Raw genomic sequence first — 26147 nt, forward strand, 5'->3', positions numbered from 1 at the left:
GCAACTTCAGTGGCATTCGTTTGCGAACCGCGGTATGGTGTGGCTCGCGGTTATTTCGTATACGTATTCGATTCTAATTTCAATTCTTCAATTTCGTTGTGTTTCAATCTTTGACATAGTACGAATCAAGTGACTTTTAATACGCAATTAATCACTGTTGCCTTACAAAATAGAAGTTCTTTGATAAATCAAGGAAAAAAAAGGAAGAAAATATACTAACAAATTTCTTCGAAATTTTCGTGCCTAAATTATCAATTGTGATCGTGAAGGCCAATCTATAATAGATTCATAATTAAAGTAAATAAGTTTATAAGAAGAAACAGAGTATCAAACAGTATTTCATCACGTTCTTTCTCAGTAAAACTCGTGGAAAGTACTGTACGCTTCGGTTCACGGTATACTATTCAGAGGGACGGAACAAGAGAGAAGGAATAAAGGAGAAAAAAAGAGAAGAGTCACTTTATCGAAGAAAGCTCTCAATCGAGCTTTTACATTTTCATCTTTTCGTTGACGTATTTTAATTTATTTTAACTAAAATTTTTTTCCTGAAATGTATTATTTTATCGATAATTAATACAAATATGATTTATACATGTCAGTAATTCAATGAACATTGTGCGGATGTTTTGTTTGATCGATGTATCGCGTTTGATCTTGGCAGATCTCGATAATCGAAAGTAAATGAATTCAAGTGGTGGCGCACTAGATTGAACTTTAAGAAAAACTGAATATTTTAAACATGAAGCTCAAAGGAACACTTATGTTGTTAATTATTGCTAATGCAGTCTACAGTCAAAGTAAGTAGACATTATTAATTTTTATCTTTAAACATATTTCAAATATAATTTCCATACATATCATAACTGGGCTACTCTATGGTATAACCGTTTTTCTGACCATTGATCAAACAGATTTTATTCATAGCATAATGTCGTCGTATTCTAAAATAGCTTAAGATTTTTTTCTAATGAATCAACGTACTGTTTTCAGTAGCATTATAATTGTTTTTGAATTACGTAATATCGAATTTTTAAAAGATTTTCCTGTGAATCCCATCCACGTGTTTATATCTTCGTGAATTATATGCTATCCAGTTTATTTCAATGGAATTTGAACATCATATCTCAGTTATATTGATTTGATGATCATTTTTATCCCTACTTATTTTGAAGGTTAGTTCATTTACATAAAGTTTAATCTAAAATTACAATCTTTTGACAAAGTTATAATTTATACTATCTTTTATCATTTTTACCATTTTTTCTTTTATTTTTTATAACAGATTTAATTGATGATTATAATTTATCAATCTAATGAGAGATATAGAGACTGGTAATTAATATGAACAGATAGCAATGTTATAATAATGGTAAGATAGAATAATAATCATACAAAATAGTATTTGAAAGCGATGATCAATATAATTAGAAAATATAAATTCTATTTATAAACAAATATACAGGAATATAAACAGACGATAAAACGTGCTTGATAAGCCTCTGGTCGAGATTCTTTAAACAAACTTGATTAAAAAGAAACTCAATCCCAAGCAGGTTAAAATATTTGCTCTATTCTTCTCTTTTTTTGCTTGTCGATTCAATCTTTCAAATAGTCCATTTACCTGAACCAAGTCCCTTCGAAATACGAAAGAATTTCATTGAGCTGCTGCGGATGATTCACAATGAGCCCCAAAATCTCGTATCCGTGTCTTTCATTTAGAATGTTTCTTTGTAAGACTCAATGGTTTAAATTTTTTGATCGTTCTTCTTTAATAGATCATCCCTTAAGTCGTAAATTTTAGAATAAAAAGTTTTTAGAATAAAAATTTAAAAATAAGAAGAATTCTTCTTCATTTTTTCAAATAATCTTACTTTATAAAGAATTCAATAATTCTATAATTTTTATTCAAAGAATGGAGGATATTCGATCGTCGATCTTTCCATCATTCATTCATCAAATCCATGAGCAGAAACATATATTTTTGTATCAAAGGTCCAAAGAGAATTTCTTCCAAAGGTAATTACTATCTTCCGGGACATCGTCTTCTCTCGTAGATCCTCTCATTTTTTTCTCCATGATTCACTAACAGAACAAGTCTCCCGATATGCTAGATCTTTCTGTGGTACGTTTCTTTAGATTAGAGGATACCGAAACGAGGCAACATTGCGGTCTCTCTTGGAATAAGAAATATTTTTTCTTACCCTCTTAATGGTCTTCGGTCGGTCCCTTTTTTATCCAGTCCTTGGAAGGTGTAAAATGGACCGAAGTAGAAATCCGTTTTATTTTATTTCCACAGCGAATCGAATGAATGGATAAATGAAAAAAAGAATTGATATAATTTTCTTCAGCTACATCAAATTTTTTGTGATACGTGAATTAGTGGAAAGATATGAATGTTTTAATATTAATATCTTGACAATATCTCGTTTTAGTAAAAAAAAAAATGACTCAATTTCAAATAATGATAAGATCTGATTAAAAATTAATTGAATCATTAGATTAGAAGTTTTGCAAAATGATTTTTTTTCTTTTATATTGACTATTTTTAAAAGAATTAATTAATAATAGCAAAAAATGAAATCTAATAAGTTATAAAATAAAAATTATATTTTCAGTTTAAGTTTGAAAAGTCAATAAAAGTTCGTATATAAATAAAATCTTGTCGAATGAAATATTATACAAAGAAAATTATCTTAAATATACCTTTATGTTCATCGATTAGATTGTACTCATTAATCACAATTCTTAAATGCGTCGTAACATTGGGAAATAAATAGAAGGACATAATTCTTGTCACAGTTCCCATCATTTTCGAACAATCTTATTTATTGTATAACAGAAGTACGATAAGGGAAGTCATCCATCATCGCTTTGGTGACAATCAAAATCTTTGCGATATATGTACTTATGTATTTTCCCTTGTAGTGGAGAACAATGCTTACATGCGTAGGCATATCCATTAGAAATCATGGCAAAAGAGCCATGATATTATCACATTAGGGAAAACAATGAATTCGTGTGTTTCATCGAAAAGCTCGTTTTTGAAATAAACAAATCATTAAATTACAAGAATTCGAATTTTTCAAATAAAATTTCTTTTGAATGTAATTTTTTCCCTCTTCTCTTTTTTGATAATGAACGATTATATCTCGTTATATCCATTCGGCTTTCTTCATTCACCTCGATGGTGAAAGTGGTATAGACGATAACGATCTACTTGTTGTTTCGAGGGTAGGAAAGGGCAGATGCACCATGAGCTTGTTCTCGGATCGATTGTCCGTGAACGTGATTTTGATACGTGATTTAAAGTTTTTCAAAATGTCTTTCAAAGCGATTTCATCAAATCGATTTATCTCTTACACTTTTCGTTTGTTTAAATCCATCAAATTTCCAAAGAAAATTCCTACAATTTATTTAGGATTATTATTTTCCATATTTTTCATTTGTTTGAAATGAAATTCTCGAAATTGTCATTGAAACAATTCTTGATTTAATATATTTTAATTAATATCTTCGTTTTTAAATTGTTTCACTTGCATCCTCAGCTCCTGTGATCTTACCAGCCAAACGATGAAAAAAAGAAACACGGTCTTGAACTCTTGAACCGTACTGTACCAATCAATTGATCGTGTCGATTATGCTCGTGCGCACGTGGCGTGGGTCGATGTTTTATGAAACGTGATTGGTTAGGGTTCGAAAATTGTGCAGAGTCCTGTCGTAATTCATAAGAAACGTTAAATTTAGGAACATCGTGGGAGGCCGGATTATGATCCCCCTTCGAAGATCCGCGCCCCCTAAGTATCCTTTTCGCGTAGGGTCCCAGATCGTATCACGAATCTCTCTCAGACAGATGATCCTTGAAATCCTTAAGGATATGTACTTACCAAAGTATATGGGAGGTCTCCTTATTCAAAGAATAATACCTTATTATCGTTAATTTATTATGATTTTAAAAGAAAATATATTTTATTCGAAAAATTTGATAAAAGTCAAAGAATAGAGAGATTAGAAGAAAAACAAGATGATTCTTTTATTACGTGTGATATTATAATTATTTTGTAATATCCTATTTTAAAATTTAATCCTATTCGGATTTTTATATCTTGATCTCGTTCTAACTTATATATTTTTCTTAAATTGAAGATATATTATAAAATCTGTGGAAAAATAAAAAATTGGATTGGAAAATTTCTTAAAGATTCCCTGAAATTCTTTTTCATTCTCCTTTATATTCTGAAAGTGTAATGCGGATCCGGAATGAATAATGTAATCGCGGATCGAAACATCAAAGGAAATCGAAAAAATGGTGGAACAAGAAAATATTTTACATTTTACAATGGGAAAACATTGTAGGTGGTTGCCCGAGGGATAATATTCGAGGCGAGATTGTCTGCGAACTATCGAAGTATAATATTGCACGGTGTGTAGGCAGAATATAATTGATATGCAAATGTGTCTTTCAAGCTAGATACCAACGACGATGAAGTTAATACTATTCGTCGAAGAGCTTCGTTTCGTTCTGATTCCTACTTCAAATTCCGCTTATATTGTTCCAATGAATGATTTTTCTGTTCAATGATCTTTCGATAATTCTGGTTAATTACATGAAATCAAATTCATCTTTTGCACGAATTTTATTTTTCTCCATTTTTGATGAATATTTATTTATTTCACACAATTATCGATTAATTATATTCGATTCTCCTTCTAATTAAATTTGATTTGCTTAATTTATATAAATTTTCTTTCTCAAATACAAGTGATAATAAGTCAATCAATTTTTAATATTAATAATCTAATTCCATTGAATCAACTTATTAATTACACAATTATGAGAGAAATTCCATCCCTCTGTTTACATAATTCATAAGATTTTGCTTAAAAGACAAAGAAAATTTCTCATTCTGCTGAATTAAAGTTTCAACTCTTTGAATATTTCTCGTTATTTGATATTTTGATTAAAAATTTCTATTATCTGAGATTTTCCACTTCCAAAAGCTTCATATATTTAATGATACAAAACAATTTTAGGATTATTGAATAATGATATACAAGTTCTATAACTTTTACTTAACGTTTTAGTAAAATTTAAACATCGACATATAAATTTTAATAAAACAAATAATCTTAAGTTAAAATTTACAACAATTAAATAAAATATGCAAAAATCCAAAAATCTTATGAGATTCTGGATTAAAAAACTAGAGTTACCAGGAAGGGTTGACTTTAATCGGGTGGAATCACATGCCGGATCCGCATATCCGATCCCGAATAAAAGAAAACAAAAAAAAGACACGTTATTGTAAGATAACTGGTTCGAAACCACCTCTCGATTTCCAAAGATCGGCTCATTGTATCGCCGGTGCACGGCTTTGGTTCCCTTTGTCTCTTCAATGGCTTCGATATTTCGCGTCGGATACGAAGCCCGCTACACCGTTTCCCACAGTTCGTTCCGTTCCGTTTTGCCAGGCAAATGTTCGATCATTCGGAAAATAACTAGAGATGTGGAGGAAAAAGGGGCACGAGAGATATGCTCGCAGACATTCCTCACTGACCGCAACGATTCTCTCGAGTTATCCGCGTTTTTTATCCGCAGTGAAGAAATCGATTTGTCGTGGCACGCCACCCCTTCGAAGATTGAGATCCCGAGTTTCTTGTTTCCTCTTCCGCAGTTAGAATTTACCTATGCTGGATGAAAATATATTCTTTACTACTTTATAATATATATATATAAATATATAATTATTAATTTTATAGAATGATGATATAATATTCTTTTTAAAGTATTGAATTGTATGAAAGAATTCTATAAAATTAAATTACAGTTTGAAATATTTGATGAATGGAGATAGTTTCGTGAAAAGAATTTGCTGTTAGTTATGTTGGAAATTATAATTCAATGGGAAGATTTGTTTTTTAATGTTTGATGGAATTTTTCATAGGAGTGCTAAGATTAAATCAATATTTTAATATTAGAAGCTTCATTAATAAAGTAAAATTCTTCTTTTTCGTTCCCTTCCCTTTTCTTCTTGAAAATTTGATCAACTTCGAATAATTCATTGACCAAGGGAGATATAAAGTTGCAGTTTCAAAGAAATATAGAAAGGGATACGAGATATATTTATCTTAGAATCAATTAAATATTTGAGTACCTTGGATTTCAGTACCTTTTGAATTTTTTTGGTGCCTTCAATTCGTACCATGAGAATTCTGTAAATCACCCTACTGAGACCGGAACCAACCCCTCAACGAATCGATAGAAACCTTTGCTTAAAAAAAAGAACTGCATCAACAGTGGTGCCATTATAATGAGCAGGTTTTGAGGGTAGTATATTACCCCATAGAAGTTTCGAGGGTAGCTTTGTAATTCGAAACAATGTGGTTATTATATATTTAAAAAGATCACTGATTACTTGAAAAGCATAAAAAATTCACAAGGAGAAATTAAAATTAAAAGATTTCTGAAATTAAAAAAAGATATACAGATTGATAGTATCTTATCAAATTTAAATCTTTATTCTATGATTTCTCTTTTTCCTTTAGATTACTAATAACTAATGTTAATTAATGATAAATATTAATTTTCGCAATGGAAAATAAAAAAATAGTAATTAATTTGATAATAATCATGAAACTATGATTAATACAATTTTAAATAATCTTAGAAAAGATCTCAAAAAAAAAAAAAAAAGAAAAAAAAGAAAGAAAAGCGAGGAAACAAACATTCTTCAGAGCAATAATCCATGGGCAGAATTGTCGCGTGTTTTATTCACGCATAATGACCACGAACAAAATAACCCTTTGATTAAAAGGGACATAGTTGGCCAGGTGCCTTCTGGTTCTCGTGTCACGCGCCTTCGTTATGCATACCTTTCCCCTTTCGTTCATCGGAAGGATTGAATATCCACGGTGTGTGGTGACGAGGGTGCGCAAGAATGGCGAAGGATTCGGAAGTAGGTGGTGGAAGTTGAGGGCAGATGTTTCATTCCATCGGGAATTATCGTGGAATTTTTTTACTCCTTTTACATCCATTACATATCGTACACGCGCCTTTTATTATTAGAAGCCAGACAAAGTTTCCTCTTCCTTCCTTCCTTTCTTCCTTTCTTACCTCCCTTCTTCTTTTCTTCCCTTTTTTATCGTTCGAGTTCCGACAAAGTAGAAGCCGCTTTCGCAGCAGCTTGCAATTTCTATCGAGGAATTCTTTGGGGGAGTTTTTTTGCGAGCTAGGCCATTCTTATGGAACACGCAAATATCTTTGTTGTATCTTGAACAATTTCTTATATAAGAGAGTTCAACCACTTATTACTTAACTTGAGTATTATTGTTTGTCTGTAATTCTTTTTCTATTTCGTGAATAATATGCAAATTTGTATATTTTGAAATACACGCATTTAGTTTTAATGAGAATAACAACAAGTAACTCTTTGGAACTTTTTATTCTACCATGAGAATTTAGTTTTTGAAGAATTTCTCGCAAATATAAAAAGTTCTATAATACAGAAATTAATTAATTAAATCTGAAAATTTACAAAAATTTCTATAAATGTCTGAATAATATAGATAATCGATTTTTATTAGTTTGAAAAGTAGATTAGCAAGAAAAGAATATACTGTTACGTGATTACTTGGAGAACTGTTAATAATATAAAAAAAAAGAATGATTTGTCCCAGTTGCATGATCCTTCCTGTTCAAGTATCCGTGTTTATTTCGTGTTTCCACTTTAATGACACATGTACACGCAACATGAACACTGAAAGTTCGGCACGAGCTATGGTGAGAGACTGGTTTTCATGGCTCACGATTCTGGACAATGCACAAGCATATATGCATGCGAACTTACGCACGGGATGCATTACGAACATAAGTGGCGCGTACTTGCAATCTTCCTTTGACAATTTTTGAATGCGTGATGCTTTCATACATGATATTCGTTGAAAAGATTATATTTCTTCCAATTTCTCAATTATTGCTCAATTATTACTTAATTCGCAATTGCAATCGAGTTTTATTGGCCTTTAAATTAAAAAAAGAAAGAAAAAATTAAATTCAAATAAAAAAATAAGAAAATTCTATGAAAGCATCTTGATGCAATAATGCATCAAAATATAATTGACGAATAGATTTCGTATAGTTCGTAAAATTTAAACTTAATAATTTTTTTTTAAAATAAAGAAACCAGAAAAAAAGAAAATCGAAAATAATTAAAAAATATTTATATATCCACATTTTAAATTAAAGTAATTCTGATTTAAAATTATCCAGAAAGATATATACAAATATGTAAGGTTTTTTTTTTTTTTTTTTTTTCATAAGACAATATAAGAAATAATTTGTCGATTTACTTTCTGCATTTGTAACATGACAGAAATTGGATGTCACGGTAAAGTGACTCCACGTGAAACCTTAATAACTATCCGAGATCCCCAGCAGACCAAAACCATGACCCGTAACCGGATAGATGTTATAATAAATGGTACACTGAATAAGTAAAGTTAGGACCGCTAAAGGTCTTCTTCTTTACATACGAGTAACGGAGCGTACATATTTCAAACGTGGGTCGCAAAAGGATTGATTAGATTAGAGCAAGGAACTTGTCCATTTATGTATAACCTCGTGCAAAAGTTTTAAAAACTATTAATTAACGTTAATGAATAATGTAATATTTTGTTTTTTATCTTTAAATGCAGAATTAATTATTAAATCATCAAAAATTTACTTTCAATAAATAGAATTATGTTATTCTATTTTATTCACAAAATATATTACTTCTGCCTGTTCTTTATAATAAAATTTCATTTCATGCGTTTATAGAATAAATAAAAATGTCGAGAAATCTTTTGCAAAATTTCAACATAAGTGTAAGAAGTATATATTGCAGCAATAAGACAAAAACATCTTTCTTCATATTAGTTTCCCAGATTATTCTTCTCTGTTTATACAGAACAATGACAATGGGATACGATATTTTGTAACAAAGCATTAATGACCGAAATTCCTTTTATCCTCGGTCGAAAGAACTCGAAAATTACCACTGATGATAGAGTTTAGGACGATGTAGCAAAAAAAAGAAGATTGGTCCCTAGAAAAATGCGAATGATGGAAGAATTTTTTTTCAATATTCAATTATTCTCTATTTCTTTCTAGATTTTTTTTGTGTGTCAAATGATATATTTAGAATTCTTTTAGAATTCTCAGACTTTGAAGCTCTAATAAAGATTAGAAATTATAGAATTTTGAAGTATGAATTTTTTTTTAGAAAATTAAAAAGATTTTGTGAATACATTATTTTTCCTATTTCTTTATATTTTTTAATCTTTTTTTCTTTTCTTTTTTTCTTCTTTTCTATAAGTAATATCATCTTCTTAGATTATTTCACATAATTCCTTAATGGTTCTAATAATTCTTAATTAAATATATCTATGTAGTATATGTTTCCTTTCTTTCTCATGTTAAATATATTTTTCATTCCCAATTATCACATAATATAATGTAATGTATAAATTCTTCATCGTAATATCTGAATATGATTAGATCTTATCAGACATTTTATCAAATTTAATAAGCAAGAGCTGATGCTCGACCAATTGCCTATTTACAAACATTCTTAATGGAAAATTAAATTGTTACAACTTGTAAAATAAATCATTTATGTATTCTAATTTTTTTATTTATTTATTTTTATTTATTTCAGTATCTTATTGTAATATAATTAAAAATATTACATTGCCGTACTCTATAATAATATCAAAATAAATCTTTTATTAATTAATCCATTATTTTCTAGTAATACATAATAATTTTTTTTAAATTTTCTTACCTTATATAGTTGCAAGCTATTTAAATGTTGCAAAAAGAAATCACAATTTAAAAAAGATTGGAAAATTCTTGATATCTCGATGATTTCATCATTCGTATTTTTAAATCGAATCTCGAAAAGAGTAATTCCATGTAGATATAGAGATCCATCTTACAGAGAAGAGAAGACGCTTTGGAAAAAGCGGATCGAGGCTGTCGAGGTCGTCACACTCTCTGCCCGGTGCAACAATGACCATCAGAAAGAGTAGACCGGAAGTCTCTTGTAATCCGCGGATGCCTGAGCTAGGCTAGAATAGGACAGGCTAGACGAGTGTCTTGATGCGGATTATATTTATCCGGTATATAGCTATCATGAGAATACATTCGAATCGTGAGAATATTACTTGAACAATGCGTGTCCAGTTATAATGTAGATTTCTTATACGTAAATCTCATGAAACAAATTTAAAAAAAATTTAAGAATTCTACTAAAAAAAGAAAAAAAAAATAGAAGATATATAAAATTATTTAATAAACTCAATAAATGATATAAATGAATTCTTTTTATAATGATTTTTTCTGTAATATCTTTCTGTATTTTTTGTGTTATTAATTTTTTTAATTTTTTAGATTAGAACATTAGATTAAATTAGATTAGAATAATTCTATTCTCATCCGTGTTGCATCTCTTCAGTGCAAACTTCGTGTAGCTTTTATCTATATCTTTGCCTAAAAAGGAATCTCTTTTGCATCGAACGAGACTACTATGTTTCTTTTCCTTTTTCTTTCTTCTCAAACACTCATGAATACATAATCGACTGTGAGAAGTCGAACTGGAGGTTCAACAGGGCGCGGCACCTGTACCCTGCCGTGCCTTTCTTGGATCCCTTCTTTTTCTCTTTCCTCCTGCCGAGAATCTCTTCGTATTCGCACGTATTCACGGTTTCCATGCACGATCCATCGATAATTTTCAGGTCAATGTATTCGATTCCGCTGTGCAGATTATTATGATCTCGTTAACCTGCGAAATCCCTTTGGTATTTCATAGGCGGAGGTGGAAGAAACGGTGAAACGTGACACACTCGAAGAATGCTTATGAGTCACTTTGAATATTTATATGGTAATTTCTCTTTTAATGATTGTTTCCTCTGATTAGTCAGAGTTTCCTCTTTGGCAATATAAATTTGCGTGAAACAGAATAATTATTGATTTATATTATATTATGTGATTGGATCATTCTTCTTCGTTTGGAGGGTTTTTAACAGAAAAGATTATAATTTTTTGATAATTTGAATAGATATGTAAGTTATTGAACCAGAATTGAGATTCGATTTTATCCAAAATCAAATGGTTTGATTAAATTCTGAAAATTAAAAAATGATTAAAAAGTTTTTAGAATTTCGATGAGATAAAAATCTTATTTTTGATTTTTTAAAAATTATAATAATTTTCCAATTTTTCTCAAATTTAAAAATAAGTATACTTATGAATAAAAATTAGATGTCTTATTTTTCATGTAGAAGAATCTCTTTCAAATAATTTCTTCAAGTTCCTTATACTCGTTCTAAGATTTCCCAAATTATTTGATAGATGATGTATTTTATAAGATGTCCATAAAGTATCTACGAAACGTGATCCTTGTTTTCATTGATGTATATATCTTTATATTCCTATTGTCAAAGAATTAGCGGATGTTCATTCCATTCGTTTATCCAAGACTTAATTCATTATCTTATCAATCAGATTAAAAGTTCTCAGAAGTTCAACATTCGCTTCCAATACTTTTATCTATTACAAACAGTAATCAATACTGTATCAAAAGATATAATGAATTACATTTTTCTTATTTAATAATAAGATATAATAAGATATAATAATATAATTATATATATATAATACTTATAATTTTTATCTTTAAATAAAAAGGATTCATTTACAAGAAAAATAAAGTTTCAATATGTTTCATAGCAATATGTTTTTAATATGTATGGAAATTTTAATATATGTTCAATAAGAAAGATATCAAAACAATGTTGTCATATAATCTTTTAATAATTATCATTTGCAACAAGAAATTATTTCTTTTAATTATAAATAATAATATTCTTCCTTGTCCCAGTTTTTTAAACCTGCAATTTGAAGCAAATTTATGATAAATTACAAATGCAAACTGTAATTATCTTCATATTGTTCTCAAAGTATCACAGAGTTCAAGAGATCATTATAACAGAATATTTCAAATAAAACATTCTAACCTATAAATATCTATATACATTCTTAAAAATTTAAACATTCCATGGGTAAAATATATCTCTTCTCACGAATGTGCATAAATTCTGTTTGGAAATAAGATTTATTTAAAATAAAATAAATTGTTCTTATACAAAATTATAGATTTATAAAATTTCCAAAGGATTCCACAAAAAGTTGAACGATCTCTAGCACAAGGTCGTTCAACTAATGTCTCCTTTTTCGCTTGAGAATTAGTGGCACGCATGTAACTCGTGTTTTGACGCGGCTGATTTTAATAGCTGATTGTGTCTATCGAGGTTTGCAGTTCCAATTAACATCTCTAAATATAACTAACGGCAGTTAAGTAATCGCAGCCGTGAATTGTTAAATCCTTAAGACGCATATTAAAGATCGACCATGTAAGAAACATTTTGAAAGTTGTATTTGAGAGGCAGGAAGTGATGTATAGATATCTATTAATATTTCAAAACGATCATCGCATTTAATACGAGTCACAATTAATTGCATTTCTTTTATTTTTTATTTAATCACATCAATTAGCTCAATTTTTCTCCATTGTTATTTTATATGTAGATATAGGTTATGTCAAAATTAATGTTAATTCTCAAATGAAAATATCTATATTTTATTTTATTTTTCTCTTAGGATAAATTTTTTATTCTATTCATTTTTCTGAGCACATTCTGGAATGTGTCATAAAATGAAGATTCCAATTATGGAATATAGATTCTGCCACTATTTCCGTGGGCGTTAGAATTCTATTGTATCAAATATATATTCCTTTGTGTCCAGACGATTATTCACCAAGGGACACGACAGTCGTTCCAAAAAAAGAATGTGATAGATCGAAAGATATCCGTTCCCTTACCTCGGAACACGTTGATTCCTGGTGATTTCAGTTTTTTATACCACATATACAAAGAATATGTGAATTTTGAGGTTATCCTCACGCAAATTATCACGAATCAAAGATTGACATTATAATGAAATAAGAATTGATTTCTAATAAAATTATTTTGAAATTTAGAATTTGAAAAAAATTGAAATATTTTTAAAAAATATAAATTATAAAAATAAAATCAAGAAAAAAATAATATATACAAATTTCATCAAAATCACATATCAACTATTGGATATTATTGGTTATTATGTATGTATTATGTATGTATCATTAAAATCTCAAGATATTTTATATAAATATTCTTAAATTTCAAAAAAATATAATTATAATTTTAAAATAAATTAGCTGCTACATACTCCAGCTAACATACCTTCAATATTTCGATGATTCCATCGTGTTCGAACTGGAGCCAATGTTTCGGACATATGTCGAATATAGCCGGATATTCTTTAACAATGTTCTCCTGCATTTTTGATGCTTCTTTCCTCTTTATTCTCACAGGCTTCTATCTACTGCGATCTCAGGCTTTTTCTGCCTCCTGTCAGTGCGTTGAGTCACATGGCATTTTGACTGCCTCTTTCGACGACAACCAGGTGCGACCACGTGTCACGACATTTTAACGACGAGACAGATGGACTTTAAGTATTCGACTTTTCGTTGCATCATTTTTTCGTTATTCGTTTTTCACGTGAATTTATCCGTTTTTATACTTGAATAATTCGGGAAAAAAGATTTTGATAAATTGTGATAAATGTTTTTGAAACTCAAAACGAGATTTTAAATCGAGATTTTAAAATCTCATCAACGTTTTAATAGTGTTTATTTTAATATAATTCTAATCTATTTTTTCCGAAAATATGTATTTTAAAAAATAATATAAAATAATAAATTTTTGATAATTAACTGTTTTGAAATTATTATTCAAAAGAAAGAAAAAATTATTCAAAAGAAGAAAATGATAAAATCTTTCTCAAATATTTCAATAAAATAAAATTTAATAAGTGATTTCAGTGCATCAAATTCAAATTTCGAAATTTTTACTTATAAATACATTTATAATATTATACTTATAAATATATTTAACTTAAAAAAAATTTATATAATCAAAAATATTAATATAAGAAGTACATATCGAATAAAATCCAAATCGAATAAACATATAAATAATCGAAGTTCGATCGAAAGTTCGATCAATCGAAAATTAGCATGATCGACAACTTATACGATAATTATCGTATTATCGTACAAAATGCATTTGAAATGCGATTGCATTTCATGTTCACATTGTAATTTCAACTATGCCAAATATACACGTATATCATATAATCTTCATCGAGTGGAAATTAACATGTAATAACGTGATGTCGTAAAATTTCATGCTGGGTGGTCCGGGAAGCTTGGATGGAGAAAAGTTTGAAGTGTGTTATTATGTCGAAATAAATTTAGGTTAACTACTTTGTCTACAGCTTCTCTGTGCAATTTCAAAATTATTTGTGAATTTGTCTTCATTTCGATTTTCACTCTTATTCTTTTATTAAAAAATTTTTATGTTAATATTAATGAAGAATAAAAAAAGTTGGAATAAAAATTTAGAAATAAATTCTTATAACTTTGAAATAGATAAAATAAAAATTAAAATGAAATTGAGATTAAATGATAGCATCCATCAATAATTTAAAAAAAAGAAGAAAATATAAAAAATAAGTATTTTAAATATAATTACTTCATATTTAGCTATATTATTATTTATATTGTAAGCTATCCTAACCTAATTCTACGCAAAATATAAGATTAAATGTTATTTCTAGCATTGTCGCTAATATTTTTTAATTAATAGGTATGTATTTCTAAATAATATAAAAAAATATAGGAATCGATAAAAATTTCATATTGCTACAAGATGAAAGTTTAAATATATTATATTATTGATATATTATTTCAATAAAAATGATGAGTTTCGTTGTGATTAAGATGAATAAAATAATATTGGCATGTTTGAACTTTTTTGAATATTCAACGAACTCTTCATCAATTTGTCAAGTTTACTTAGATATTTTTTTATATTATACTTAGATATTTACTTAGATATTTTTCAATAATTTTTTTTTTTTTTTGTTTTTTTTTGATCGAAACGGAAACATAAAGATTTAGATAAGAATCATTTTTTGTGCAATTGTATCTTTTGTTCTATATAAAATAAGAGAAAGCATTTCTTTAAATTACGAAAAATTTGAAGAAACTATTTTTGATCTTTAATAAATGTAAAAAAATATCTCTAAATATTTTAAATTTTAAAAATGTTTTAATATCAAATCTCAGGAAAAAAAAAACCAATAAAATCTACAATTATAGGTAAAATAATGATGGTATATATTACAGATCTCTATAACTTTGAGTAATTAGTTAATTGTATGAATTATAACACTATATGTTTGATACTATTTAGCGTTAATTAACGCTGTAATTGAAAGATAGCCGAGAATCGATATTTCCAAGCAGTGCATTCGATAATGTAAAACGATGTTATCTGGATCTCTTTCCAATGCATTCTTGGCAGTTCGTTAACAAGACTATGACTGTGAGTTGTATATCAGGAACGGAAAAAGGAAGGCGAAAGTATTCTATATATGATGGATTTCTTCTTCCTTAAGTATAAGAACGAACATCCTGCCCGCAGGGTTTCTAATAGCCAGTCTAGACGGCATCTGATTATTACATATTATGTATATTTATATTTAATTATTTTAATTTTTAAATAAATTTTGAAAAGTAAGTAAAATTTTGAAGTTGTAAAAGAATTAATTAGAAATATTAAAATTAAAAAAAATTTACTAATATTTTTAATTATTTTTTTCTTTTTTTTTTTTTTTTTTTAGTTTTCAAAAGATGTCCTCATTTAATAAATAAAAAAAAATATTGATAACACAAATCATTTTTAAAAAATTCACCCGTTAATTTATTGAACTGTCTAAATACTTACAAGTTAATAAGATTCACGGAAAAATGTTAGAACAATCGTTCATTCATCAACAAAGAGAGATTGTTGAATATATGTAAGAAGACACGATTTCCTGCAGTTGTGCATGTACCATTGGACAAGTATTTATAGTTTTCGACTTCTCGTCTGCTGCTGCTGCACGACCGGAAACCAGCCGATTATATTTAGAAAAAGATTTGACTGGACGTAGAATAACAATTCTGCTCGCGTTTGTCGAGAGAGAATCAGTATTGGCTAATTCCCTTTATCCCTACTTTCGAAACGTCCGTCTTGTTAATGATTTTACTTGTTAAAAAAAAACTATGAATTAAATGTGTCGATAATAGATGATCAATTATATTATAGAATCGTTCGAACTTTGAGTTTTATGAGATTTTATGAGTTTTAGAGATTATTACTCCGTTATATTATTATCTCTTTAATATAAATTCACTTTTGCCTAGTTCTTTAATTAGTTTCTCAAAATAATTAATTCTTTGTAAAAAGTATAAAAATTTTGAACTTCAATAATTTTTCCAAAAAAAATAGAAATATAAGATGGATTTTTGTGCATTATTTTACAATAGTAAAGCATATAAATTAAAAATTTGCAAAATATTTTTTGAGAATTATAAAAAATAATTAAAATTTTAATTCCACAAAAATATATCCTTAGTTTAATTTGTCATAGAATATATTTATTTATTATGATTCTAAATTTTTAAAGATTTTTATTAATATAATAATTTTTATTAATAAATCACAGACATTATAAATTAATATTTATAATCTACAAGCAAAAATAAGAAAAGAAGAATGATTCTGAAGATGAATGCATTAAAAAAGATTCAAGATTTCATTACAAAAAGGAAAAGCAACAACTATAATTAGACACTGTATCAGCCAGCGGTTATTTCGTATTAAGGATGATGAGGCAACCATAACTATGCCAGTCGAGCCAGATGGTGTACAAAGTGGGCCTCGATCCTGACTCGAAGGAGAGCATCCCATCAGGATCGTACAAGGTCACTTTTTGCAAGCGCATTGACCTCGAAAAAGAAGGGAAGAAAGCAAACCGACGATGGACCACCGGATGTGGATCATTGGCGATTTTCTTGGTACATCATACCAGACGTTATTGCACGATTAAAATCTTTTAACGGTCATCGAACGATTTTGTTCGTACAGACTTTATGAGAAAAAAGGGATAAGAGTGGTATCATTTGGGAGGATGAACTTCCGGCGAGACTTTTTCGAGATCTTTCTTGAGAGAAAAAAATTTAATTCATGGTTGCACTTTAAAGAATATGAACTTTCAACATGGACTTCCGGTGACATTTTTATATTTATAGTTACATTACAATTTAATAATGATTTGATTTCTTTTTAATTCTGCTCTAATTTTTTTTTTTTTATGTGTTCAAAGATTTCTCGTATAAGATAATTATTACTTAGAAAAAGTTTAGTTTTTTAACAAAATCTCATTTAACTTTTCTTTTTATAGAAATAAACATTTTATTTGAAATTTAATAAAATTTCAATAAAATTTTAATTTCTTTTCTATAAAAAAATTTAAAAATTACAATTATAAGTTAAAATATTTCATAAAATATGAGATATTATTTCACTCTTTAATTTTATAAAAAAAATGTACATGACATTTGCACGATTGTTTCATAAAAATTTTATATACCCGTAACAATATGATGTATTAATGATATCTGAAAGGAAACGAAAGACCTCGTTCTTCTTTACAATTTTCACCTCGTAGATCAACTTCAGAAAGCGTGAAGCCGCATGTTATACTTCGTTGCAATCGATCGTCTAGTTATTCAATAGATGAAAAAGAATTGCTTGTTGCATTTTCGCATAATATATATTTTTTTTCGTTAAAAACAATTATTACAATTATCATCTTTGAAAATATTGGAAAATAAGTTTTGAAACAAATATTATATTACTCCTAATGAAATATGTTGAACATTTATTACTTAATACATTTATTAATTTAATTACAGAGTTTCGAAAAAAAATTTTATCATCATTAATCACTATTGCAAAAAAAATTATTATTATTATTATAGTGTCACACTTATATATAATCACAAAATTTTGATATTATATATGATATTATGTATATAATATAATATATATATTACATGCTACAGATAGTATCTATTAACAAAAATGACTTTATTATTAAAACAGAATTGATTGAAAAAAATAATATAAATAATATAAAGGTAAAAAAGGTAAATAATGTAATTTTTAATTTTTACAAACATAATATTCAATACATTTTTCTTTAATATAATTAATAAAATTCTTTAATAAAATTTGTTTTATAATTTCTTAAATTTTTCGTTAAGATTTCTCAAAACGAGTGTAAGTCATATAAGAAAAACAGTTCATAAAGTTCCGTTTACATTATAATTGTTAATTTTAGACCGGTAAAATGAAAGTTTCTAAAATACATGCACAAGTCATAAAAGTTGATGAATATCCATGAATAAGGAGGCAACGGTTTATGAAAATAGAAACTCGAGGGCTGAAACGAGCAAGTTACACATCGGCGAGCATTGGTTGATGCAATTAAACAACCTGTTTCGGAGGATCCATCGTGTTATCCTGCTATTCTTTCGCATACTTTCTCATTCAAACGCATGCAAGTCGCGAAGGAAAAAAAGAAAGGTTGATGAACACAAAAAGCATCAATTATAAAAGAACACGTGATCATGGTAAAACAAGAATCCTGGCTAATAGCACGTTTCCGGTTTACGAAGGTAAACTACGTGGCAACGAGGCAACATAGGTATTCACGTAAAAACCGAGCCCTAATCAAGATCAAAGGGGAGAAAAATTTCAACGATTTTAAAGAATGTTGAAGGACGATAAGCGCTTTCAAAGATTTTTTTCCTTCTCAAAGTTTCAAAGTTCTCAAAGTTTATTCAATTATATTTAAAAGCATTTAAAAAATATTTCCACGTTCAAATATCAAATATTGAATGTATTGATGATCGAATATCGAATTTTCACAGGATCGAATATTCAAAAATATGAATTTTTTTAAAAAAATTAAATGCCAAAGATAAATAATAATAAAATAATAAAAATAATAAAAACAAGAATTCAATTCGAAAGAAGATATATCTGCTTTTAATTAAAAAAAGCTCTTCAGAATTTGTCTCATAGACGAATCAATAAATAAATAGGATATAATTTATAGTGATCGTGTTTTTTCAGTTGTACTTGCTGCACTCGCTGCACTTATTATCGCCCTGAAATACTCGTTTTTCCACACCAGAAAAGGTAACATCCGCATGATGTATCATGCGAAATGCTTCGAACAAGCAACTGAAATTTCTAACGAGATAAAAGAAATGAATCGAAGATTTACAATTCATAGTTAACACAATTGAACAGTTCTTAAAATTTTCTTCTTGTTTCATCTATTTCTTTTATTCCTCGTTCTTTCTTAATTTTTCTCTTTTATTGTAGGTATTTATTTTTTATTATTACAATTTCTATTTTCATTTAAAAAATATTCAAACCTAAAATATTTTTCAGTTAATTATTTATACATGATATACAATTAAGCAAAATAGGAATACTAAAATAGTTCTTTTTTAATTTTAGTTCTTAGGGATCAAATAAGGGACTATCGTCTCTTCGACAACATAATATATAACTGATCAATGAAAGAAATTCGAGTTAAGACAAATGGAAAGAAAGCTGGATACGATATACAGAAACGAGACGAATTCTTGGGTGGAAAGGAAAAAGAGACAATGTGTATAGACAGTTGTGTCCGTATACGTGTGTGCTCCGGAATGAAGGAGGGGCGTAATACCTTAGCAAAGCAGCTTGTTCCTCACATTCCTTCTCGCGATGCTTGTCGCGTTCTTCTCTGTGCATTATATACGACTAAACTCTGTGGTCTCAGGTTCCTGAGAACCAAACCCCGGCGAGGACTCATAACGCCGTCGATCCCATGCCGTGGTGTCGGCGCACCTTCTCTACGAGTTCGCCAAGCTAAATAGAGTCCAACGTGACCGTCCTTATTCACGGACTTTCTTTTGTTATATTCGCTTATAGAAATGGAGCTAAGCTGTCCTTTCATTGTTATATCACAGTGAACTGAAGTTAACCGTTTCTTCATTCGACATTTTTTCTCTTTCTTCCTAGATTTTTAGCTTAGAAAGATATTAGATACCGATGACTATTATCAAATGATAACTGAGTATTGGGTATAGCTGCATATCAGCTTATATAAAGAAAATATTTATAAGTTTCTATCATAATGTTAAGAGATTAATTTTGAATTCAAATATCAAATATTAAATACAAAGTAATAAGTCTTAATTATTAAATATCAATTTTCAGTATCTGATACTGAGAATTTTAATTTAAGTAACAAGTCACATATCAAATATTAGGTAAATAAATTAAATACTGATTATTAAATTATTAAATTATTATCGAATTCAGAATATCAAATTTTGAATATTAAATACCAAATATTAAATAATAACAACATTTAAATAAATACGTACTTTTATTGAAATGTTTAATAAAAATAAATATCAAATGTGGGCGTGTGTAAATTATCAGAAAAGAAATACACGAATCTAAATTTGAACGGCTGTTTTGCAGTCATCTGGTAGTCATATTCATATGCATGGCCAAGCAAATGACTCATCTGAACGCATTTTTTTTTGTTGCATTCAAATTTGCATAATATGTGAAGAAAAAATCATTAATTAATCTCGTTAAATCATATGAAAAATTTTTAATCAATGATTATTTAGAAATAGTGAGACATCAATTTTTTCAAAATTTTTTTGTTTTATTCAATTAATCTTTTAACTGGTCTTAAAAAATATATTAACTAAATAAATATCAAATAAATTAATAAAAAATAAAAAAGAAAGAAAAATCTATCTTTAAAGAAGATAGATTTATTATCAAAAAAATAAGATAGTTTTAATTACCAAAATCCTAATGAAAAAGATCAGATAAGCACTATTCATCTAAAAATAATACCAAAGATCTTTCTAAGATCTGAAGAATAGTATGATTACTGTCATTATATAATTCTTTCTTAATGACAAAGACTCAATGAAAACATTTCTTTTAAGAAAAATAAAAGAATTTTAAATTAAAGAAAATAAATCCTCTTATGCAAATAGATAACAAGTGGAATAAACTAAAAGAAGCAATGGTATTATGTTTCGTTGAAAAGTTTTTCCAGTGGTCCACCTGTTATAGTAACACCTGCTTTCGTAACCATTTAATGCTAACGTTAATGACCATTCATGGATCGTTAGCTGCACGACATGTGGGCAATAAGATGGAATGCGATTTATTCACCACGCTAATATCAACAATATTGATGCGCTTCTTTTTGTATTTTTTTTTTTAAACTATAATTAAATGAACAATTGATCGATTGCATTCAAATGAATAATTGAAGAATATAAATAAAATTAAATATAGAATATCACTAAACAATTAATGGAATCATCAGAAAAATATAAATTTAAATAATTTTATAAAATTTAATTAATCTATGCAATTGAAGATCGATTATGATCTCTTTTCACATTGTATTAAATTAATTCCAAGCCTTCCTGTTGAAGGTCGTTCACATGACCTTTAACTGATCTCGTCCATGGGAATTCATTTTACAATTATTTCAGTTCTATTCAATTGTATTGATCTATTCTGCGAAAACAATAAATACTGTGAAGATTAATTAAGAAAACTTATTCTAGAACTTAACTTATTATACACCATTATTTTATCTATATTTTTATATCTCATAAGTATTCTTTAATCTTCAATATTAAATTCTTTTTTTTTTTTTTGGATAATTGGATATTTTTATGCAATGAATTATCTTATAAATAGTTGTACACTGTGATCTTTTTTAATTTTTTGCAATCTCAAAATTTAATCTTTTATAATCAATTCATTGGATCAGTCATCTGATATTAAGGAAGCCAAAAATTTTCAATTTTCAATTTTTTGAAAAATATAAATTAAATTAAATTTTTATTTAAATTACATTTTAATTTAATTTATTTCATTTATTTATAGATGCAACTGTAATCACAAGCGATGATGCTCTTCAAGGTTACGACCCTCTATTCATGGTCGGTTGTTACTTTCCCGCGGAATTTCAGGGTGAGTTCGTGACACAGGTGAGCGGAAAAGATACAAGCAACGAACCTATTCAATATTCTACTATCAACATCACGTTCAACGCTGTTCCCGTGTGGGGTTATTGCCATAGGAGGGTCGGCGATAACGTGTTGCTAATGGACAGGTGAGTCCACGTTGAATCGAATAATTTAACTTGAATGATCATAAATTATTACAATTTGCCTTGTTTCATGATAACATTTATTCATTTATCTCGTTTCGATTATCTCTTGATTTTAATTTATTAAAAAAATTTTAGTTCCAAATATTAATATTTTTGATTATCAATCTTAATATTTTGATATTTATATTAAATTTATATAGTATAAATTTTAAAGAATTTATTTTAATTAGTCAATTTAGATACAATTCTATAAAAGTTAAATTGTAACTAAATCCATAACTGAGTTACTGCACATTTAATGCATCCTTAGGGATGCCTCGACGTCTGCAGTATGTCTGGGATAGAAATAAACCAGACTCCGGCGGAAATGTCGGCTGCAAATACTACTTTAATTAATGGTATATAATTTAAAATAATATAAAAATTTTATTGATTAATTTATTTAATTTTTAACTGAAAAAAATAAATTATATATTGCTAATATTTTGATTCTAAATTTACGGATTTTCCAATTTTTATGTATTATTATCATAACAGTTATTGTTACTATTTTATATATATATAAATATATATATATATATATATATATATATATATATATATATACATAAAACTTAATATTAATATTATAATTAAAAAATATATTAAATATACAAAAAATCTATTTATATTTGCAAGATAAAAATAATTCGATTTTATTAATTTTCAATTTTTCATTAAAATTAATTTTTTACTAAAAAAATGGATTAACAGATTAATAATATAAAAAATTTCATTATTATTCTTTTTCAAATAGATTAAGCAGTAAACTGAAAATTATTTTACATCTTTTTTAGATATGGTGATGGTGATTGCATCCGATGCTTTCGATTATCAAGAAGATCACGAAATGTTATAGAAGTATTCTCTGAAGATTTAAACAGATGTTATACTTCAGAAGCCACTGCTTTGGCTTCTTGTGATAAATTAAATTCGACATCCATTTTATATCGTAAGTGAAACAATAAATATTTAAATTTAAAAAAATTCTATAAATATTTTATGTTTCATCATAATTTAATATTTATATATTATATATTAACATAATTTAATTTATGTGATTCATTGTTTATATAGGTACTAGAGAAATTGGAAATGTTCCTATTAGAAATGAATATTGCCCAATAACTGGCCAGTATCATTTTACATATAATCTCAATAATGGATCCGATAAAACTATTGAATGTAACAGCTTTTCATCTTCTTTTAACAATTGTCCTGATGGTTCAATCTTAAGATTACATTTTAATCGATGCACCTTTGAATCTTACAGTAATTTTTCTTTTTTTTTCTTTTTTTTACATATTTTTTTAATATATTTCATTTATTGTAATTCATTTGTTTTTAGCAAATCTTACATTTAATTGCTTAGGCAATTGGCCTGGTCCAAATGGTTCTACTTATTTTGCTTTAATGGATAATAGTGCAACTTATGAAGGTAGACCACAATATAGATGTGGGGTAAGTTAAAAATATTTTATAATATTTCTAAAATATTTTTTCTATTAAATTTTTTTTTCTTTTTAGTTATTTCATGTTGACAATAAAAAAGGAAAGACATATATGGCACTCAGCAGTGATTCTAGTTGTACACAAGATCTAGATAATTCCACTAGTGGATATGAAACATTAATCCTTAGTAAAGTTCCAAATCAAAAAAAGATGCCAAATTATGTGAAGACTCATGTGGCAACGTTAGTATATTATTTTTAACAAATAAAATTTTATATATTGTATCTATTAATTAATTACAATTTCTAATAATCTTATAATATTACAATAATTTTATATTATATTTAATTAATTAAAAAATATTAAATTAGATTTCCAAAATGGGCACAAGGTCTATGGGAAGAATCTCTTATTGTTAATGGTACTATGACTTTCACTGATCTTAATGGGTATAATAGTTATACATTTATTACCGTTGATTCCAATGAAGAAACTGGCCGCTATATCGTTTACTCCAAAAATCAATGGTAACATACAATGAATAAAAAAAACATTGAAATAGTTTATTTTTATTAAAATTTCTAAAAGAAAAAATATTTGTAGTGAACAAGCAGCTTATGTATGTTTAATGATGAGGCAACGAAGCGAAAATGTATTAGAATTTGCAATAGGTACTTATTTTTTATATAATTATATCGAATGTTTATAAATAATAATTAAATCATTCAATTTATTAAATAATAAATTTTTCATGCAGGTGTACTTTTAAGTCCAGTTTATAAATCCTCATTGTGCGACAATCCTTTAGATAAACCTGTTTGGATGACACAAGCACGTAAGTCAATTTAAAAAAAAAGAAGAAATAAATATATAAATTTTAAATAATAATATTAACATAAATATTCTTAAAATTAGGTGTTGAACGTGCAGTAGAATCACCTTGCCCGATTACTGGAGAATATATGGGTATGATAACTGATTTATCAGGAATGTGTGCTGAATTAAGTAGTAATTGTAACACTCGTGAAATAATGTATTTTAAAGTTACTGATTGTGAATCTGGAGAACTTTATGAAGGTATTTTCAAAATTAATGATAATTTATTAAAATATTTATTGGAATAGTATATAAAATACCATACCATATAAAAAAAAAAATTTGTTTTAGAACGAGCATACTTATGCTTAGGACAATGGGAAGAGAAAGGTGTAATGTATACATATACTATGAGAAACGATACTAGTACTAATGAATGTTTTGTTGGTTTAATTGTAAATGACGAAGAAATCTATATCAAAGAAGCAGGAGATCATTGTATGAGAAATATTGATCCTAAAAAAGAAGGAATGCGTCTATATAAAAAAGGTAAGTTTCTAAATTCGTAATTAGTATTTAATATTAAAAATATACATCTAATAATTTAATATAATTAAATAGGTCAATGTTATGGAAATTCCCCAAGTCCTGCACCAACACCAATGAAACCAATTCCTCACAATCCAATAATGAGAATCGCCACTACTCCGCGATCGAAAATTTCAGGTTTCACAAATCATATTATTTTTATTTATTAATAAATTATATTATATATTATACAATTTACAATAAGATTGATTATTTTATGTAACAGGTACCACTAATATATCAGGAAATAATATTCCATCATTTGCTTCACATAAGGTCACTGCATCTTATAGTTTTATGCTATTTATAATGGTAATTATGTTTTTTAAAAATATTTATACATGTATTTGAGTATCAATACTGCCAATAATAATAATTAATTTAGTGAATGAATGCAAGACACAGAACAAAAAAATATTATTGTCTTGAAATGAAGTTATAAAAGTTTTTTAAATTTTATTAAGATTATTAACTAAAAAATGATTGAGGAAGTAAATATTATACATGAAGTATATATTTAAAAAATTATTATATTACTGACTGACTTAAAAAAATATTATTAAAGAAATATAAAAATATTTAAATATTTTTAATTTTCAATATAAACAAGTATATTAATATCAATAACACAAATATACTTGTACTTTGTTTTGAAAGATGCATTACAATATACAATGCAATATATAAATGAAAATATCTAGATATCTCCATTATTTACATTCTTATAAATATCTTCATAAATAATAAAGATATTTACATATTTCCATTTAAATGATGCATCTTTTATAAATGTTTATACATATATCAAATTTTCACCAAACACTGCCTTGTAAGATACAAGTAATAGTAAAAAAAAATTATATCTTGCTAGGAGACTCCAAAGAAATTCATGTACAATAATTTTTGAATTTAATACATTTTTTAATTATTCAATTATATATTAAATCAATTGAGTAAATACAATTACAACTATTAACTAATTAATGAGACTGAA

The 26147-nt window shown here is 27.2% G+C and overlaps 1 protein-coding gene and 2 long non-coding RNA genes across 4 annotated transcripts; 1 reads left to right on the plus strand and 2 right to left on the minus strand.

Moving 5' to 3' along the window:
- Positions 1–16: 16 nt before the first annotated feature.
- On the plus strand, positions 17–25563 carry LOC725844. Its single transcript, XM_001121647.5, has 13 exons — positions 17–797; positions 22030–22258; positions 23095–23249; positions 23375–23569; positions 23646–23758; positions 23825–23991; positions 24121–24276; positions 24353–24420; positions 24507–24584; positions 24665–24826; positions 24917–25114; positions 25187–25291; positions 25380–25563. Exons 1-13 carry the CDS (start codon positions 740–742, stop codon positions 25502–25504), a joined length of 1809 nt encoding a protein of 602 aa, XP_001121647.2. The 5' UTR covers positions 17–739; the 3' UTR covers positions 25505–25563.
- On the minus strand, positions 807–3973 carry LOC102655375. Its single transcript, XR_001704056.2, has 5 exons — positions 3561–3973; positions 2704–3403; positions 2202–2241; positions 1872–2117; positions 807–1782 (listed from the first exon to the last, which is right to left on the minus strand). It is a non-coding gene; the product is annotated as an uncharacterized LOC102655375 (long non-coding RNA).
- On the minus strand, positions 4151–11668 carry LOC102655292. Of its 2 annotated transcripts, none has more exons than XR_003305160.1 (5): positions 11283–11668; positions 9822–11162; positions 6871–8017; positions 6168–6264; positions 4151–5688 (listed from the first exon to the last, which is right to left on the minus strand). It is a non-coding gene; the product is annotated as an uncharacterized LOC102655292 (long non-coding RNA). The 2 variants fall into 2 exon arrangements; XR_407972.3 differs by having other exon boundaries at positions 6168–6269.
- Positions 25564–26147: the final 584 nt, after the last annotated feature.

The sequence above is a fragment of the Apis mellifera genome, linkage group LG8 (assembly GCF_003254395.2).
Source record: "Apis mellifera strain DH4 linkage group LG8, Amel_HAv3.1, whole genome shotgun sequence".
NCBI lineage: Eukaryota > Metazoa > Arthropoda > Insecta > Hymenoptera > Apidae > Apis > Apis mellifera.

What these genes read in the sequence shown, in the direction of transcription:
- LOC725844 (XM_001121647.5), top strand. Translation starts at nt 740, where the DNA reads ATGAAGCTCAAAGGAACACTTATGTTGTTAATTATTGCTAATGCAGTC. An exon ending in AACGTGTTGCTAATGGACAG is followed by an intron (nt 22,259 to 23,094) that starts GTGAGTCCACGT and finishes CATCTTTTTTAG; the next exon opens with ATATGGTGATGGTGATTGCA. An exon ending in TCCGCGATCGAAAATTTCAG is followed by an intron (nt 25,292 to 25,379) that starts GTTTCACAAATC and finishes TTTATGTAACAG; the next exon opens with GTACCACTAATATATCAGGA.